Raw genomic sequence first — 16,324 nt, 5'->3', positions numbered from 1 at the left:
AGTACGCCCAGACTGAGGGAGCTGCTGCAAGATAACACATCCTCCACACGGGGGTCATTCTCAGTCTAAACTCTTGCGAACTATAAACTTCCTATGCTGGCCTTAAGAGATTCTATCTTTCATTCCACACAGTCCCACAAGTGCACTCTTTATACCCAGCCCTAGATCAGATGCTAGAGACCCAAAGAGGACCCTTGGGGAGCCCACAGACAGGAATTCTGACCTAGACCCAGACAATAACAACCCAGTGTTATCATACTGAGACAGAAGAGAGCCCAGGAGCTGTGTGGATTTGCAGGAGGCTGCTGTTTCAGCTTGGAGTCAGGGTTAGGGAATACTTCCTGGAGGAGGTGACACTGAAAAAGAAGTAGGAGTTCACCAGGGGAAAATGGGGAAGGGTATTCTGAGCACGGAGGATAGATGTATAAAGACCTTAAGAATAAAAGCCTGGACTTTTCTTCTGGAAAATTCTGGTGGTCAAAGGGGGCAGATCTGGGAGGGCTGTTTTCCTGAACTTGCTCCTTCGGGTGATGTGAGAAGATAGGTAATGACTGGTTGTGAGAGAGAAGTGGGGATAAAAGAACAGGTGACTGAAGCACAGGAGCAAAGACAGGGAAGAGAGGGAGTTAATGGAGGCATCTGAGCTAACTGGAATGGGTGTTCAGGAAGCATGGATGAAGTGGGGTTCCCACACACATGGGTGGAAGTCTCTAGAGGCACCTGTCACCCTGCAGCCTAAACTAGGGTCCTATCAGGCCTGATTCTGTCCAGGGGGCCAGCCCCCCAGCATTGGTTTTAGTGTAAATCTAGCCTGCCTAACTCTGGGCTCCCAGCCCTTTCTCCTTCCCTTCCAACTGATTCCTTTGGGCCCCTTGTAAAGTCCTCTCCAACTCAGCCCCACCTCTCCCCACCATCTTACCTCTGTTGCCCCCTATCATGCTTCTTCTCTGAAGCCTCCCCTTACCTCAAGGGCTGGGTAGGTAGATCACTCTGTACTGCTACAGAGGGGAGTTGCAGGAGTGGACTGAATAAACTGTGGGCAGAGCTGGCTTATGTAGGGCATTCTAGACAATGAGAAGGAGCTTAACAGCAGGATCAGTTTTTCAATATAGAAAATGGAGAGTAAAGGGGAGGGAGTGAGAGTAGAAGCCAGTGAGGAGGTTATGGCAGTGCCCACCGTGGGGTGGTGGCTTGAAATAGGGTCCTGGTGCTGGTGGTAGAGACTGATCAAGAGAGGCTCTCACCCTCTCTGAGACTCCTCCTTCCCTCAGGCTCTGCCCATGCTGATTCTTGCTCTTCCTCTCTTCCAGGATGAACAGGGGCTCCTCATACCAATTCTATGCTTCCAGAATTGGGATTGTTTTGACTTCATGCTGCACACCTCTTCTCAAAGTACAAGTTTGTGGAGAACAGAGGTCAGGGGAACCCTCATTGTGACCCCAGTCTCTGTAGCTCCAGGTCACTTTGGGGACCTAAATGTAGACTCCAACAGGTCCCCCCCCCACCTTCTGGAACAGGCTTCTCTGATGATACCAGGACCCCAGATAGGGAGAAGACAAACACTTAGTCTGAGCTGTCTTAAAGGCTAGGTAGTAGTTCAGCAGAGGAGGAGGTGAGATGGTCAGGAGCATGGAGGCAGGAATGAACCTGGGGAGTAGGGGTACGCACTGGGGGTAGGGCAGGACACTCTACCACCTCACAGGGCCCCTAGGGGCCAGGCAGGGCTAGGAATGCCGACCTGGGAGGACGAACCCCCAGAGCTCTTGGCACCTGCATGGAACGGAAAGCTCTAAACTGCCCCTGGGAAATGACTGTTTGTAAGGATTAAGCTTGAGTCCCCTGTGGCAGCCTTCGCCCCGCCCAAACCATCTTGGGGATCAGCTTCGGGAGGCCTCAACCACAGCCAAGTGTAGCCAGAAGAAAGGAAGTAGATTACTACAAATATAAATACCTTTAATGAAAGCTGAGTGCACTCTGCAGAGCCTTGAGGGCAGCCACCAGAGCAGGGGTGGCAGCAAGGGCGCTGCTATCCGACCCCAATGGCTAGGCCAGAGGCCCCAGGAGGCAAGCGAGCACCAGAACAGTGGCCACTAGCAGCGGGGGCGTGAGGGCCAGGGTGGGGGCAGGTGCTATCGCCCGCAGTGTCTCCTGGTTGGTCTCAGGGCCTGCACCATGCTCCCGGACGTGCACAGGGGCACCACATAGTGTGTGCAAGTTATCCCGGTGAGGGGCCCGGCGAGCTTCTTGCTGTAGAGACTCCCACACGGCAGCTGCCTCCTCCGGGCAGCCCAACAGGACTCGCGAGGCACAGGTGTGAAAATCATTCCAAGACCTGTTAAGGGGTGAGGGGAATTAGGAGGGCAAGGAGGCTTTGGGATGAGGTCACTGAGGTTGGTGGGAGTCAGGCTGCTGCCCTGGTACCTGCAGACAGTCTCCAGCTCGCCTCCATGGCCCATGCTGTCCCCTAAGCGGATGAGACACTCAGCGAAGCCCTGGTATATGGTGTCACAGTGGCCTGGGCCCTCAGCTGCTGCTGCCAAGGGAGATACAAGGACTGGCGGTGGGGTGGAAAATGGTTGATAGGATGAGCCAGCCCCCCCCAACCCCCAGGGGCTTGTTTACCTTGGTATGTTCTGGGGACGTGACTCAGCGTGAAAGGGGTGCCCTAGGGAAATGTGGGGCATATCTGGGGATCATCTGCTTTGGCTCCCTTCTAGAGAGGACCAGGCAGGATACATGCGGGGGAAGCAGGGGAGGCAGAGTAAATGTGCTTGCGTCCCAGGGGTCGGCTCTTCCTCTGAGCTTCTTCAGCCTCAAGTCAGGTAATGATGGTCCAAGTAAAGGAGTCAGGACATGGTGAAGGGGGGGCACAGTCCGGAGCCACACAGACCTTCTCCCACACCATCCAGTTTCTCTGCAGCCTAGACAAGCTTTTCTTGACCTTCCCACCCTATTCCCAAAGACAAGTATTTTTGGATGGGTAGTGCAGGATAGAGAGGGTCAGGATCCAGGCCAGACCCTAACAGAGGACCTCAGGGATCCCAAGGCTGGCCTAGGAATTCCCCCAAAGGCCATGTATCCCTTTACCAGAATGGGGGCTACGAAATTTTGGGTCTTTCCCCCACAACTAGGGCTCAGTTCACAACCCTTACTTTTGGTACTGAAGCCACTAGTACACATCCCCTCCCTGGAGCCTGGCGCCTACTTACCACCCTGGCTCCTAGCACTCAGAAAGGCTGTGCCCTAGCTCCCACACACCCTAAACCCAGTCTGGTGAGATGGTGTGTGCAGCCCAGGCCGGTCCAGTACACCTGCACTCACCAAGTGGTGGTAATAGCAGCAGCAGCAACAGCCCCAGCGCACGGGGTGGTTGCTGGCGGTGGAGGAGGCGGCGGCGGCGGCGGCAGCAGCAGCAGCAGCGCATGATTCCGGGCTAGGAACCTAGTGTCAAGAGCTAGCAGCTTGGAGTGCAGCCCTTCAGCCCAACCCCCGGAAGGAGGGACTGTGATTGGATGACAGCCGGGGGCGGGACTTGAAGGCCAGCAGGCGGCCCCGCCTCCAGTACACAGATTGTCAAAGGATCGAGGTACGCGGGAGACAATAATAGCCCAGCGGCACAGGACCCTTGCCTCAGAGATCAAGAGAGGAGATCTGGGAAGGCAGTTGTGCTGATGAAGATAGGTGTCCAGGATCCTGGAGGGGGTTGGCCTCCACAGAGCTCCACACAGGTAGAAGAGAGGGGCCAGGGAACAGAGGGCAGTTATCAAAGGCACACCAAAAACACACCAAAAGCACGTACATACTCCATTTTATTCCAAAAGCATTTAATCGAATTTGTCAATGTTTTTCAAAAACCAAAAGGTCCAAAGCAGAGGTAAAAAGGAACAAGTGGTATTACAATCTCGGGAGGTCATGCTCCAGGCATGGCAGAACCCAAGAAGGCACAATACCCACCCTGGGCCCAGCCTAAACCTGCTGGCTAGCATAACTTGTAGAGCACAGCCAGTGCTCCCCCCTCCACCACCGCAGAGGTGGGTGCCTGAGCAGGTCAAGGGCAGGCATGATCCTGCTTCGGCCTAGCCTTGTCTGCTGGCCTCCCGTGCCGTCCCAGCCCTGGGCAAGGCAGGCTTAGCTAAGGGAGGCTGGGGGTCACAAGGCCGTGTAGCATGAGGCTGAGACGCCGGGCCACTTTGCCAAGTGAGTTGTGTGGCTCAACCTGCAGGAACTGGAATAGCTTCTGGCGCACCTGGGCCATGACAGAGCCCATGTGGTCCCGAGTGATGGGGTCACTGTGGTCCAGGTGCATCACTGCCTCTTCCAGGTAGCTGGGAGTGAAGGAGAGGGACAGGCTAAAGTGGGCTCCCGCAGTTGGGAGCGCCCCCTGGTGGCCCAGAGGCCCAGAGGGCATGCCAACAGGGGAGGCTTCCAAGCCTGATGGGAGGGGACAGGGGAGACTGATGGAGAAATATAGAGAGGCGAGTGAGGCTGGGGTGGGAGGCTCTTCTTTGAACTCTGCCCCACCTCTACCCCAGCCCATCTCCTGGTCCTACCATGTCCGCTCACCTGAGCTTGAGGTCAGTTCGAGTGCCAAGGTCAGAGGCCAGCTGCTGGATGAGGGAAAGGAGCACGGGCTGGGAGAGTGGGCAGGGTGGCTGCCCAAAAACCTGGCCTGGGTCCACAGTTTCACACACATACAGCACCAGGTTCAGGTCAGCAGCTGTCAGGGCCTAGGTAGAAAATAGTGTTTATAGCTAATGTCAGGATGGAATCCCGCTTGTCTGCCTGTGTAGCCAGAATGACCAGAGTGGGATACTGAGGGCTCCAGAAGGGGAGGTCCAGGGGCCCAGGGAGAACACAGTAGGGCTGCATTACTCTAGGGGGTCAGGAAAGGCTTCCTGAGAAGTGTGGTCATGAAGCAAGGTGGGATGAGGTAGGAAGAAAGGGATCCAGGGTTTAGGTAGAGGGAAAAGCAGGGAGAAATGGTCTGGAGGCCAAAGAGAACCAAAACACCCAGAGCCTGATGGATAGAGGGGAATGTATGGTGGATGGGCCTTGGAGAGCCGAAGCAGACAGCTGAACCTTACTGGGCCTGAAGCCTGGCATACCTGCTGGAAGGCCTGATTGAGGTGGCCCTGCTGCAGCAGCTGTAGGATATGGGCTTGTTGGGCCTGGCAGTCGAGGAGGGCAGTGGGGACAGGTGTGCCAGCAGCTGAGCGCATGGCCTGCATGATGCTAGAGGTGACGGCGGCCTGCTGCTCCTTGAGTGCCACACTCACCTCACCCTTAACAATGCGCTGCACCTGTGCTAAAATGGATTCCTGCAGGCTGCAAAAGAGAGTGAGAAAAACGAGGTAGACGGGAAGTCTGGTCTGGCTCTTTTCAAACCCACCACCTTTCCCAGTGCCCTGCCCACACACCTGCCCACAGCCACATGCAGCTGGTGCTGCACCTCAGCCCGAACACTGCTGGACACAGTGGCTGCCATCTGCTCAGTGGCACCCTGCAGGGTGCTGACCAGGCCCCGCAGCTGGGCCAACACAGGCTCCCGTGCCTCCTGCTCTCGCGCCTTCCGGCTCTTCATGTGGCTCTCTAGCTGCTGCAAGTCTGAGAGGTGACCGTGGGGGCAGTGAGAGGGAAGGTAGGGCAGAAGGAGACAGCCTCTCCCACCGTGGGGCACATGATTCCACTCACATTCCTGTGTGCCCAGTCGGAAGCTGTCATTGATCTGTTGGAACATGGCCTGGCAGCTCTTCTCAAAGGCGGGCAGCACCACACTCTGGAAGGCTTCACGGTACGCGGCCTGCATTGGCCCCTGCAATGTGTCTGCAGCGGCCCGGGCGATGGCATCTGTCAAGTTCTGGGATAGAGGGAAGGGCTTGGCTGAGTTGAAAGCCTGAGCCCAAGTTGGCCTGATCAGGCCCACCAAGTACCAGCCTCCCTCTCTTGGGCCCTATTGCACCTTGGACTTCAGCAGCTTGGAGATATTCTCTTTCATACTACCCTCCACGGCTGTGAGCTTGGTGGCCACTGAGTTGCTCAGTTGGCCTGCCACAGGCTCCAGGCTCCTAGACACACCTGGGGCAGGGTGAGGAGGGACAGGTAGAGCCATGAGAGGAAGCTTGACAGGTAGGGGCCCCACTCCCACCAGGCCCACCCAGAAGAAATATCTATGCAAAACTCACATGGTGGCACTGTCTTCTTGATCTCGTCCCGTAGGCTGCGCTCCAGCCGCCCAGCCACAGCTGAAGACAGCGCCTGGGACAGCTGTTGCGTCAGCTGCTCTTGCAGCTGCCCACCCCGTTGCTGCCCTTCTGCCAGTGCCCGCTCCAGCCGCCGCTCTGTGTTACAGCTAAGGAACAGGCCTGGTCCAAGAACGCTACAGCTGCCCCAGCCCCTCTTGATGATGGGCCACTGCCCACAAGGATACGCTCCTGTTCGTGTCGGGACTCGAGGGCACGTTCTACGTGGCCTGCGACAGTGCTCTGCAGGCCTTCGAGTTGGGTGCACAGACGCTGCAGTAGCTCTTCTTGGCTGTGCTGCAGCTCCGCCATTTCTCTCTGCTGTTGCCAAATTATTGCTGGCCAGTCCTCAGGGGGCTCTGCCACCTGCCAGTACCACTGACAGTCACATGATGCTGTCCCACCCATCACCACACACCAGACCAGGGAATGGCCCCAAACCCTTCCCTACCCTCAAGGAGTTTTAGAAGTAGAAAGGCTGTTTTCTCACTCACCTGGTGCTCCATGAGCCGAGATCCGACTGCTGAATCCCTGCCATAGGCGAGAAGCACCTCAGGCCTAGACAGCCTGGGGACCACCCCTCTCCCTGGTCCCAGGACCCCTCCTACCCGTCATCCTTTTTGCCCTTCCTCTTGAGCTTGGGTGAGGCCCGAGGGGATCCCTTGGTCTTCCAGTCTTTGGCAGGCAGCCGTGGCGTGGGAACTTTGGTGCCAAAGCCCCCTGCAGCAGAGGCAAGGCTGGCCACCTCGTCATCATGGTCACTGTGGGAAAGGGAGAGAGGGATAAGCGCCTACCACTTGCTGACCCTCCCTCGTGAGAGGAAGGGTATGGGGTGCCACCTACCTTTGTTCCGCGCTGGTGTCCTGGCTGTCATGTTGCTGCAGCAGGTGATAAGGAGGTCGGTGAAAGGCCAGGCTCTTGTGCTTTTCCTGGAGGCCATTCCGGGGGCTGTGGGGACAGCCCGACTCATCAGTGGATGACTCTATCTGAAGCCCCTACCATCAGCACACTGTTCCCCTCCCAAGCTCCTCACCTTTCGGCCAGGCTGCTACAGGTCTCCCGAGTAATGTCTGGTGCTGTCGGCCAGACCTGACTGTCAGGGGCTGTGGCCTCTTGGGTCAAGGCCACCTCCAGGAGAGAAGGGGTACTATGCCGATCCCCGTCCCCAGGGCCTCCATCCAGGCCAACCTGGGGCCCAAGCTCGGGCCCCGGCCGGGGCCGTGGGGACAGCAGGTGTAGCGCTGAGGCAGCTGAGGCCATACTGTCTGGCTCAAGGCCCTCAGGAGCAGAGGAGCCAAAGCCCCGGGACAGGGCCTCGGATGCGATCTCAGGGATGTCTTGGGACAGGGCAGTGGAAGCCGAAGAGATAACATCCGGGGAGCGGGTACGGCTGGGGGAAGCCTGGGGTAGCCCCAGAGGCTCCACTTCCTGCAGCTCCAGGGAGAGTCCAGAGGCAGCAGTAGGCACCTGAGGTGAACCAAAACGGGGACATAGGTGGTGGGAAATAGGGGTGGGCAGAGGCAGAGATGAGGCACTGGTGTTTGTAGTGATGAGAGATGGGACAGTGGGGAAGGGGGAACGCAGTCAAAAACAGCCACAGCCCAGGAGGAGAGGTGGCAGGGATGAAGAGGCTCAGGAGTTGCCCTCCAGGGAACAGGGGAGGCTAAGATGACCTCAGGGGAAACATGGCCCACCTGAGGCAGAATAAGACAAGCAGAGAGGGTGCAATGGGAAGAGCACCTTCCCGCTGCCATACACCCACTAGCCTGCACTTCACACACAAGCGCACACACACACACCTGTCCGGGCCCTTTGGGAGTCAATTTGTCGGCTGGACCTGGGAGCAGTCCAGGCAGGAGGCTGCGTGAGCTTGCCTGCAGGCTGCTGCTGCTGCTCATTGTCAGACTGCCATCCAGCTGCAGCTTGTGGCTCAAGGTCAGTTCCTCAGGGGGCCTGGTGGCAGGAAGGCTGAGGTGTAAGCAACCAGAGCTTGACATCACCTGGTACCATCCCCTGCCATCCCCCAACTCTGACCCTCACTTCACCTAGGCAAGGAGGGGTCTACAGCGGAGGTACTGCTCAAGGCGGACACAGCTGTCAGAGAGGAGCTGCTGCTGCTGCTGCTGCTGCCACTGCTGCTGCTGCTGCTGCTGCTGTTACTAGGGGATGCAGCGATCTGAGGAGATGCAGAGAGGAAGCGCTGTGGCCTGTGGGTGGGGATTCCTAGGTCTCCCTGCCCTGAGCATCAAGCCCCTCCCCTAGCATACCTGCTGCAGGGAGGTACTCGGTGTCATGAAAGCGTCAGGTGTCATCAACTTGGGCTTGGTCTCACTGCTTAGACTGAGGAAGTCAGCGGGTGCAGGCAGTTCCACGATGCGTCGGAGATCAGGCTGGGAGCCGTGAGCAGCGGACTCCAGGCCCTCGGAGCCCAATTCCGGCCGAGACTCTCCAAATGCTGTGGGGAAAGCTATCACTTGAGTCAGATCTCAGACCTCGACCAGTCTAATCTGCTCCCCTCTCATCCCTCACTCACCAAAGTCCTCGTGGGCAGTGTGGATAGGGAGCGGGGCCACCACATCAGGGTTCAGCTGTGGCTGGAAGCGGATCTGCACATCTTGCAATGCCCTACAGGAAGAGAAGGAGAACAGGAGAGGGCGCGAAGGGGCCAGTCAGTAGGGTGAGGAGGGGCACAGGCAGGGCACAGGCAGGCGTCCCCGACATACTCACTTAGTATGCACACAAAAAAGCTTGATGAGCACACCGGCTGCAGACTCCATGGTACCAGCTCCGTGGGTCCCATCTGCAAGGACAGTGTGGACAACTAGCCCCCGACCCTCTGTGCCTTGGCATTCCCTACATACCAACATATACACCCCTGACCCTGAGCAGCTCACCAGCCCCTAGGCTGTCATTCTCTTCCTCAGCAGGCAGCACCTCAGTGTGCCTCAGCCGGCAGCGACTCACAACCTGGATACCAAAGCTCAGTACCGGGTGCGTGAGCAGGAACTCAGAGATGGAGCTGAAGCAGGCACGGCCCTCCTCTTGGTTCTGCAGCAGCTCCATCACGTAGAGGACCTGTACAGGCAGTGCATTCACAGCTGACCTCAGAGGCTGTGAGGGCTGTGTATGTAACATACACCCCTGCCCTCCCTGATGATACCAGCCCTGCCCAAGGGTGCCCCACTGCAGTCTACCTTCCGCTGCACATCACTGAGAATCAGGTATTCTGCGGAGAGGTCCAAGCAAACTTTGAGGCTGGGGAGCACACTCACTGAGCTGAAGATATCTGGGGAGAAGCTGGGGTGCCGCGAGGCAGGATGAATGAGACTGAGAAAACGGGAGGAACCCACATCCCCAGCCCTGCTCGCCCTGGCCTCCCATGCTCACCGAATGGTCTGCAGGCAGGTCCAGGACACCGTGCACCACATCTTTAACTCCCGATTCTGGTCAGCACCAGTAATGAGGAACCTCCAGAAAGGGACCCTGCAAAGCAACAAGGCACTGAGTGACTGGCTGGTCCCCCTGCTGGGTGCCCAAGCTCCAGCCCACCACCCACCTGCCTACCCACTCACTCACTCAGGATCCTGTTTCTTATGGTTGTCACAGAACAAGAGGCAAGAGAGGGGCCGACCATCATGAGGCTTCCACTCATGCAAACACCTGCAAGCAGGCAGATAAGGGGCCTGAGTGGGTGATCTGGTCCCCTACTTGGGGGTTCCCAATCCCTCAGGTCCTGCTTTACCTTGGCTCATCCTGCCCCTCAATGTAGATCTGCCAGAACTTGATAAAGCCATCGTGGCTTGCAGTAGCCAGCACGGTCCCATCAGGTGAGAGGGCCCCTTCACTCAGGTACTGGGAAGAACCCAAAGAGCTTTGGTTTGCCACCTGGCTAGAGGTGGGAGCAGCCTGTCTCAGGTGAGAATGACAGTGAGCTAGGCTGACCCATAGTGGATTTGCACATTTGTGTGAAAGACTGAATGAATGGGGGGCCGTAAAGAAGATCAGACCCACGGGGTGCAGCCATGTTAGGCATGAGCTCCACAGGTAAGGATCACTCTGTGCTCAGAGGCCCCATGGGCAGAATGCCATAAAGATGTCTGGGCAGCTGTGGGTACGGGAATAGATGCAGGATATAAGGGGGGAGGGCAGGGGAGACAGTCAGCTGTAGTCTTACTGTGCTGTGGCCTTTTACTACGATGAAGCCCTGCTTGATTTGGCCGATATCCACAGGCCAGGTGCTGTGGTTGGAGCGGAGCATGTCCAGGTCCCACACCTCAGCCTAGAGCGTACAAAGAGCTGAGTGTTTAGCCCGTGCCCACACCATAGCTGCTCCATCCCCTCTCCGGTCCCCATTCCCAGCCCCCTCACCCGGTCCTCGTGCAACAAGGCCACCGTTGGGCTGCCCTCCTCACAGCAGTCCTCACTCTCCTCGGGGATGAAGGGACACCAGATGATCCTACGGAAGTGGTTCAGTGGTGTGCCCTCCGGCTGACGGATATGGACCAAAATCTCTTCTCTGAGCAGGGCGTTAAGGGCTAGACAGGTGGATGATGAGATGTGCCTGGCAGCGCTAGCTCTACCCACCTTTCTTCAGTCCCCATCGCACCCCAGGGAAAGGATACTGAATTTTGCCATTAACCAGAGCCAAGCGCCACACGAACAGGTTGCCTGCCTCATCCAGGCAGGCCAGCTGTGAGGAGTTGAGGTGTGCGAAGGTCAGGTCAGCCACACTGCCTGTGAAGCCCTTGAGTAGGGTCCGCTCCGAAGTGCTGACGCTGATCACCCGCACCATCGCCGAGCCATTGTTGGCAGCTGGAAGCAGGAGAGCAGTTGGCCGGGAGTGTGGAGGCCTAGGCAGCGGCAGAGAAGCCCTGCCCTTGCCTGCCTCACTGCCACCACCCGTCTCAGGCTTGGTTTCCCACTTGGCTCCCCAAGGCCTGGAAGAGGTGGGGGAAGCACAGACAAGCTTCCCATTGTATCCCTAAGATCTGAGTGGGCTGAGCGGCCTGATACTGAATCTGCATATCTGGGACTTCTAGCAGATCACCTCCCTCCGCTCCCCTGTCCCTACTCACCCCGAATAGCATAGGCCAAGAAGGAGTTGGACACAGCAATCAGGTTGCCATAGTAGTATTTCTGCTCCCAGTCATACTTGGCAACAGGCTGGATTTTCACCTGAGAACCAAGGGTGAGGCAGGTCGTAGAAGCTGAGGGCTGGGGCAGCTTTCCCAGAGCTTAGGTGGCCCCCAGCAACCCTGGGGACAGCAGAGGCCACATGTGCTAGCCCAGCCACCCAATCACACCTCCTGGAACCAGATTCCCACAGATACTTGGTAGCCAACCGTGGCTTCCTGAGACTGAGGCATACCACCTGTCTGTTAAGGTGGTCCCCATATGAACTGGCACCATGAGGGGAGAGGGACAGGCTGAGTGTGTCCCCATTCACCTTATATGCCACAACATCCTGGTACTCACCTTGTTGCTCCCTCGTGCTTTGCTCGAGATGCTTGAGTCACTGCTGGCCACAATCTCCACCTCCTTGGCCAAAATCCCAATGCAGGTGGAGCTGTCGTCTCCCGAGAGGCAGCTGGGGGGAAGGGTGCACAAGCTTTACTCCTGTTCGCCCCAAGTCTCAACGGGTAGGGATGGGATAGGGAGAGGATATAGCCACCATGGAGAAGTATCCAATCCCAGACGTACAGCTCTGCCTGGTCCACTAGTCCCCAGACCCATAGCTCTTCTTGCCCAGCTCCATCCTCGGGAATGCTAAACCAGGAGCCTAAACTTCAGATCTAGGCCAACTCTTGAGCTTGTCCTCACCCCTCATCCTAGTACAAGCTCAATGTGGTTAAGTGTTCCATCCCAGAGCGTCTAGTCCGGAAGCAGCAGAGGCTGCTGGCCCTTCTCTCCCCCCATCTCATGCTTTCAGCTAGCAGATGCCCCCAAGGGCCCCATTACCACCATCATCTCCCAGGCACTCACATGACCTGCTTCTCCTGCAGGTTAATAGGTGGCATGGCCCGGAGACCAGGCTTGTTCGCTGAAGTACCATCACCTGAGCAGAGGGGGTCTGGGACCAGGAGCCCATTGAGGTCTCCATTGTAGGTGTTAGATGGCCGCTGGCTCTCTGCACTGGAGCCTGGGGACAGAAAGAGCCACTATTAGGAGTTTGTTCCACCCGCATATTGGCCTTTCCTCCTGCAGAGCTTCCTTTCAGAACCATGAGGTGCTCTAGGGACACTCAACTGAGGCACGTCCGTGGAGAGGAGGGCCCTTTGTTCATCTCTCGTTCCATAGCACTGACGGTGAAGCCAATACATGCCAAGACCAAGGAGGAGCATGAGGCTCTTCTACCTGGGAGTGGGCTGCAAGCTATCAAGGATCCTCTGAAGCCAATTAAACTCAGGGACTCTGGGTACTGGAGGAAGGGCACGGGCAAGGGTCAGGACAGACCTCAGAGAAGAGGCACTGTCAGAGCGAGTGTGGCTGGAACACAAACATGGGAAGGATGGAGGGAAACCAAGGCTGCAGAGATCTCAGGTATGCAGCTGGGTGCTTACGTTCTCTCTGTGGCAATGAGAGTCACAAAAGAGTTTTAAAAGGGAAGGTGACATGGTCAGCACTGGCCAGAGGGCTGATTGCTCTAGGGCAGCATGCTGGACAATTGAGAAGCTGGGTGAGAGATACCAGGGCCTAGACCAAGGTAGTGGCAGGGATTGGAGGAGAGAGGATGCTCCTGGGGCATGGAGGGACATTGATAAAATGTGGGAGTAAGAAAGGAAGAAGGCCTGCCCCAAATTGCTCAGAAAAAGCTACCTTGAGCAGGTAAACTCAGGACGAACGGACATGAAGGAGCTGGACAACGGGGAGAAAAACTATGGGGTAGCATGTGGAGTTAGGAAAGACAGCATTTCAGTTGTTTGCCATCAGCTGAGTGTCAAGCACCCTCAAAGGCTGTGACACTACTCCAAAACTCCCAGGGGGCAAGAAGACTAGGGTTCCACATTTGGGATCACAGCATGTTTCTAGTCACAAAACAGTCTGGGGTCTGACATGGTCCTCCACTGAGAGGAGACAAGCCAGAGCTACTTGACAAACAGGAGAATCAAGTACCAATCAATAAACAAGGAGTTCAGTGGAAAGCTTCCAGGCCACTTAAGTTGGATCAGAGCCACCTTAGCTGCTCAGGGGTAAGCTGACCACTCTCCTTCCTAGGCAGGATACCATGAGGACAAACAAGCTGCATAAGGTTGGCCATGCCAGGTGCTACCAAACCGTTGTGGAGTCTAGTCTACACAGCAGCTAATGAGGATGAGAGTCCCAAGCAGAGCTCATGAGTAAAGGGAGCATACTCCGGGCCTGGGACAAAGGGCTCAGTGGTTTCAGGCAGATGGATTTGCTCAGGGAACAGGGCAGCTAAAACGACCCAGAGTGAGCACCAGTGCCTGCTTTCAGTAGCAGCCAGTTTGCGCCTCCCAGCAGGTTTAAGAACAGCGTCTGAAGAAACACCAATTCTCAGCTCTGGCCACTACACAACTACACCACCATTACCAGCCAGTCTTTCAACCACAACTTTTCACAGGTCCCTGAACCAGCGAGAAAACTTTGTACCTTCACACATGCTCTTTCTTTGTGAATGCCTTTCCTGACACCCAAGCTCCTGTTCATATCACGAGACGTAACCTAAATGTTGTCTCCTCTCTCAGTCCCGTTGTCAGGCATTCTCCAGCCCCCACCCCACCTATCCTATCCCCATCAAAATACCAAAACACTTCTCTCCTTCAATAACAACAGAATTATATTACAACCTCCTTTAGCTCCGTGTTCCGGGGGCTTTTGAGGGCAGGAGCAGTTCTGAGGTATCACTGAAATCCCAAATAAAGTTTAAATGAATGGAAATAAACTAGGGCTTGCAGATGTTTATAGGCTAATCCAATCAGGGCCACCCAATCTGATATTTGCCTTAATCCCAGAAAGGACACGGAATTGGGAGTGGTCACTTTCCTCCTGAATATCAGTCTCAGGACAGCATGCCTGGAGTCTGTATTATAGAAGGAGGTGCAAGTTTCAGAGGGGGATCGGTAGCTCCTCAGCACAGCACCTAGATCTAGACACAGAACTCAGCTACAGAGCACCGACTAGGCCTCTGAAGTAGGCAAAAGAGTAGGGAACCCAGACCAGTCCCAGGAACACTAGAGACCTTGGGACCAGAACACCAGGGGGGCCCTGCGGATTCAGAGAAGGGGCTTCACCTTCAGCCGAGACGCTGAAGGACGAGGCAAAACGGCCCGAGCAGGGATGGGTAGGGATCGCACCCGGGGGTCTGCGCCCTTTCGCGTCAATCTCAGGGTTTTACCGCTCTGACCCTCATCTGCCCTCACCAGCCAGCCGGGAGGATGCAGAGCCGGTCTGAGGGACCTGTGGGCCCTGAGGGCGACCCTGGCCAGAACCGCTCCTCTGCCCGCTCTGCGAGTGCCCACCCCCACTGTCCCGGCTCACCCCCCGCGGGACGGTCCAGCTTGAGGATGTCCCGTAGGTGCTGCGTGGCGTCCTCGATGTCGATGCTCGCGCAGGAGGAGGCCATGGGCCCAGCCGCGGGCGCCCTGTTCGCGCCGCGTTCCTTTCGCTGCTGCCGCGCACAGTCCAGCAGAACACACCCGCGCCGCGGCCAGACAGTGGGAGACCGGTCACTACACTCCGTCCACACGCAGCCCACAAACCGCCACCCGCACCGCGTCCCTGAGCCCCTCCAACCCCACCAACCACCTCCACTTCCGGCCCGCCGGCTCCTCCGCTCCCGGAACCTGTGCGGACTGGAGAAGAAAGGTTCCGGGATGGGGGCGGACGCCTTGTCCCTCCAGGAGCCTGTCTGCCTCCATTCCCTTGCCCCTGTGCCAGCGGGGTCCGGAGAGTGCAGTTGAGGCAGAGCAAATGTCCATGTACTGGTCCTCCTAAAGCCCTGGTAGCATCAGGATTATCCCGACTGGTCCATGCCCACTCCCAGGGCATGGATTTATGATTGGCCTAGGACCTGGTCAACTCAGCCACCCAGGCTGTTGTCAGACCCCTCCCCCCGCCCCCCCAGGAACAAGCTGAATTGGCAGGAACTTAGGTTTCCCTTTAGGAAATGGGTCAGTGTAACCCAATGCCTGAGGGGACCAGTGATGTCAGAAGCCCCAGGAATTCCAAGGGCAGGAGAGACAGATAGTCCCACCACAAACATCACATTGTTCCCTAATGCCCCCAGCATCCCCTTGCCCAACCTGGCACCCTCAGGCAGGAAGAAAGAAACCAGTTTACAAACACCTCTTTATTGCAGACATTTCAGGCACAGGTACATGGAAGAAGCTGCATTGCAGATTTTACACAGGGTGGTTTAAGAGGCAGCAGGCACCTCCCTCCCCTACCCCACACCCCCAAATACACAGAAGCCTAGAAATAAGCCCCACTGAAATGTCCTGAGTATGCTGTCCTTTCAAATGTACATCATCCAGTCCCACGACCAGTATAGCCAGGCAACCTCTGGGGGTCTGAGAAAGTCCGTGGCCTCCATCCATAGTACAGGAGAGAAGGGAGTGGGTACAGGTCAAGCATAGCTGTGGTGCCCTAACCAATCCTAAAACCCTAACGGAGCACCATCCCAAGTCCTGGGTTTGGTTCCAGCCTGTGGTTGCTACCCTGCCACCAGGTCTCAGGGCTAAAGGGCTAGATTTGCCCTGGGCAACCTCTGTCCCCCAAACTGAGGAGCTTAAACTGCCCCGATAGCTAAGACTTCCTGGAATTTGAAGACAGTGAGGTGTGTGGTAAGGGACGGAATAGAAGGAGGCTTAAAGACACCTTGCAGAGAGGTCTGAATGGTGAGAAATCCAAGAGCATGAATCCCTCAAATTCAGATGGCCTTCTTTCATAGCTCTAAATCTGTACTCCAACCCAGCCAGGCCTGGATCTGTAGGCACTGGAAGCTGGCTGGTCTGGGCACTTGCCTTTGAGCAATCTAAAGCAGGTGGTACAGGATCTGAGCTGCCGTCTTCTTGGTCGAGGTTTGTGGGGTACCCTGGATGTGATCCATACCCTTCTGGGGATAG

General features: G+C 56.6%; 2 protein-coding genes across 3 annotated transcripts; both read right to left on the bottom strand.

Annotated features, from left to right (window-relative positions):
• Positions 1 to 1,936: 1,936 nt before the first annotated feature.
• NRN1L (neuritin 1 like) lies at positions 1,937 to 3,481 on the bottom strand. The gene is made up of 3 exons (XM_033128348.1): positions 3,322 to 3,481; positions 2,422 to 2,554; positions 1,937 to 2,332 (listed from the first exon to the last, which is right to left on the bottom strand). The coding sequence occupies exons 1-3, from the start codon at positions 3,422 to 3,424 to the stop codon at positions 2,044 to 2,046; spliced, it is 525 nt and encodes a 174-aa protein (XP_032984239.1). The 5' UTR covers positions 3,425 to 3,481; the 3' UTR covers positions 1,937 to 2,043.
• A 316-nt stretch (positions 3,482 to 3,797) lies between these two features.
• EDC4 (enhancer of mRNA decapping 4) lies at positions 3,798 to 15,021 on the bottom strand. Of its 2 annotated transcripts, none has more exons than XM_033128919.1 (29): positions 14,739 to 15,021; positions 12,222 to 12,378; positions 11,715 to 11,826; positions 11,315 to 11,414; positions 10,862 to 11,051; positions 10,608 to 10,755; positions 10,414 to 10,518; positions 9,982 to 10,091; positions 9,816 to 9,899; positions 9,627 to 9,722; positions 9,434 to 9,536; positions 9,134 to 9,314; positions 8,967 to 9,039; positions 8,773 to 8,864; positions 8,507 to 8,706; positions 8,285 to 8,415; positions 8,039 to 8,192; positions 7,273 to 7,706; positions 7,083 to 7,187; positions 6,848 to 7,000; positions 6,734 to 6,770; positions 6,428 to 6,605; positions 6,183 to 6,338; positions 5,960 to 6,075; positions 5,692 to 5,857; positions 5,418 to 5,604; positions 5,106 to 5,325; positions 4,564 to 4,727; positions 3,798 to 4,325 (listed from the first exon to the last, which is right to left on the bottom strand). In XM_033128919.1, exons 1-29 carry the CDS (start codon positions 14,821 to 14,823, stop codon positions 4,133 to 4,135), a joined length of 4,230 nt encoding a protein of 1,409 aa, XP_032984810.1. In that variant the 5' UTR covers positions 14,824 to 15,021; the 3' UTR covers positions 3,798 to 4,132. The 2 variants fall into 2 exon arrangements, with proteins under 2 accessions (XP_032984810.1, XP_032984811.1); XM_033128920.1 differs by having other exon boundaries at positions 8,507 to 8,694.
• Between the last annotated feature and the right edge of the window lie 1,303 nt (positions 15,022 to 16,324).

Source organism: Rhinolophus ferrumequinum, chromosome 15 (assembly GCF_004115265.2).
Source record: "Rhinolophus ferrumequinum isolate MPI-CBG mRhiFer1 chromosome 15, mRhiFer1_v1.p, whole genome shotgun sequence".
Lineage (NCBI taxonomy): Eukaryota > Metazoa > Chordata > Mammalia > Chiroptera > Rhinolophidae > Rhinolophus > Rhinolophus ferrumequinum.
Note: the sequence above shows the minus strand (reverse complement) of the source record. Positions and strands in the feature narration are given on the sequence as shown.

Coding starts and splice junctions, on each gene's coding strand:
- EDC4 (XM_033128919.1), bottom strand. CDS start 14,823: ATGGCCTCCTCCTGCGCGAGCATCGACATCGAGGACGCCACGCAGCAC. Junction 11,052..11,314: donor CTTGGCCTATGCTATTCGGG/GTGAGTAGGGAC, acceptor TCCTGCTTCCAG/CTGCCAACAATGGCTCGGCG. Junction 7,188..7,272: donor TGTAGCAGCCTGGCCGAAAG/GTGAGGAGCTTG, acceptor CTGTCCCCACAG/CCCCCGGAATGGCCTCCAGG.
- NRN1L (XM_033128348.1), bottom strand. CDS start 3,424: ATGCGCTGCTGCTGCTGCTGCCGCCGCCGCCGCCGCCTCCTCCACCGC. Junction 2,555..3,321: donor GCTGCTATTACCACCACTTG/GTGAGTGCAGGT, acceptor CCCCACCGCCAG/TCCTTGTATCTCCCTTGGCA. Junction 2,333..2,421: donor GAGCTGGAGACTGTCTGCAG/GTACCAGGGCAG, acceptor ACCCCTTAACAG/GTCTTGGAATGATTTTCACA.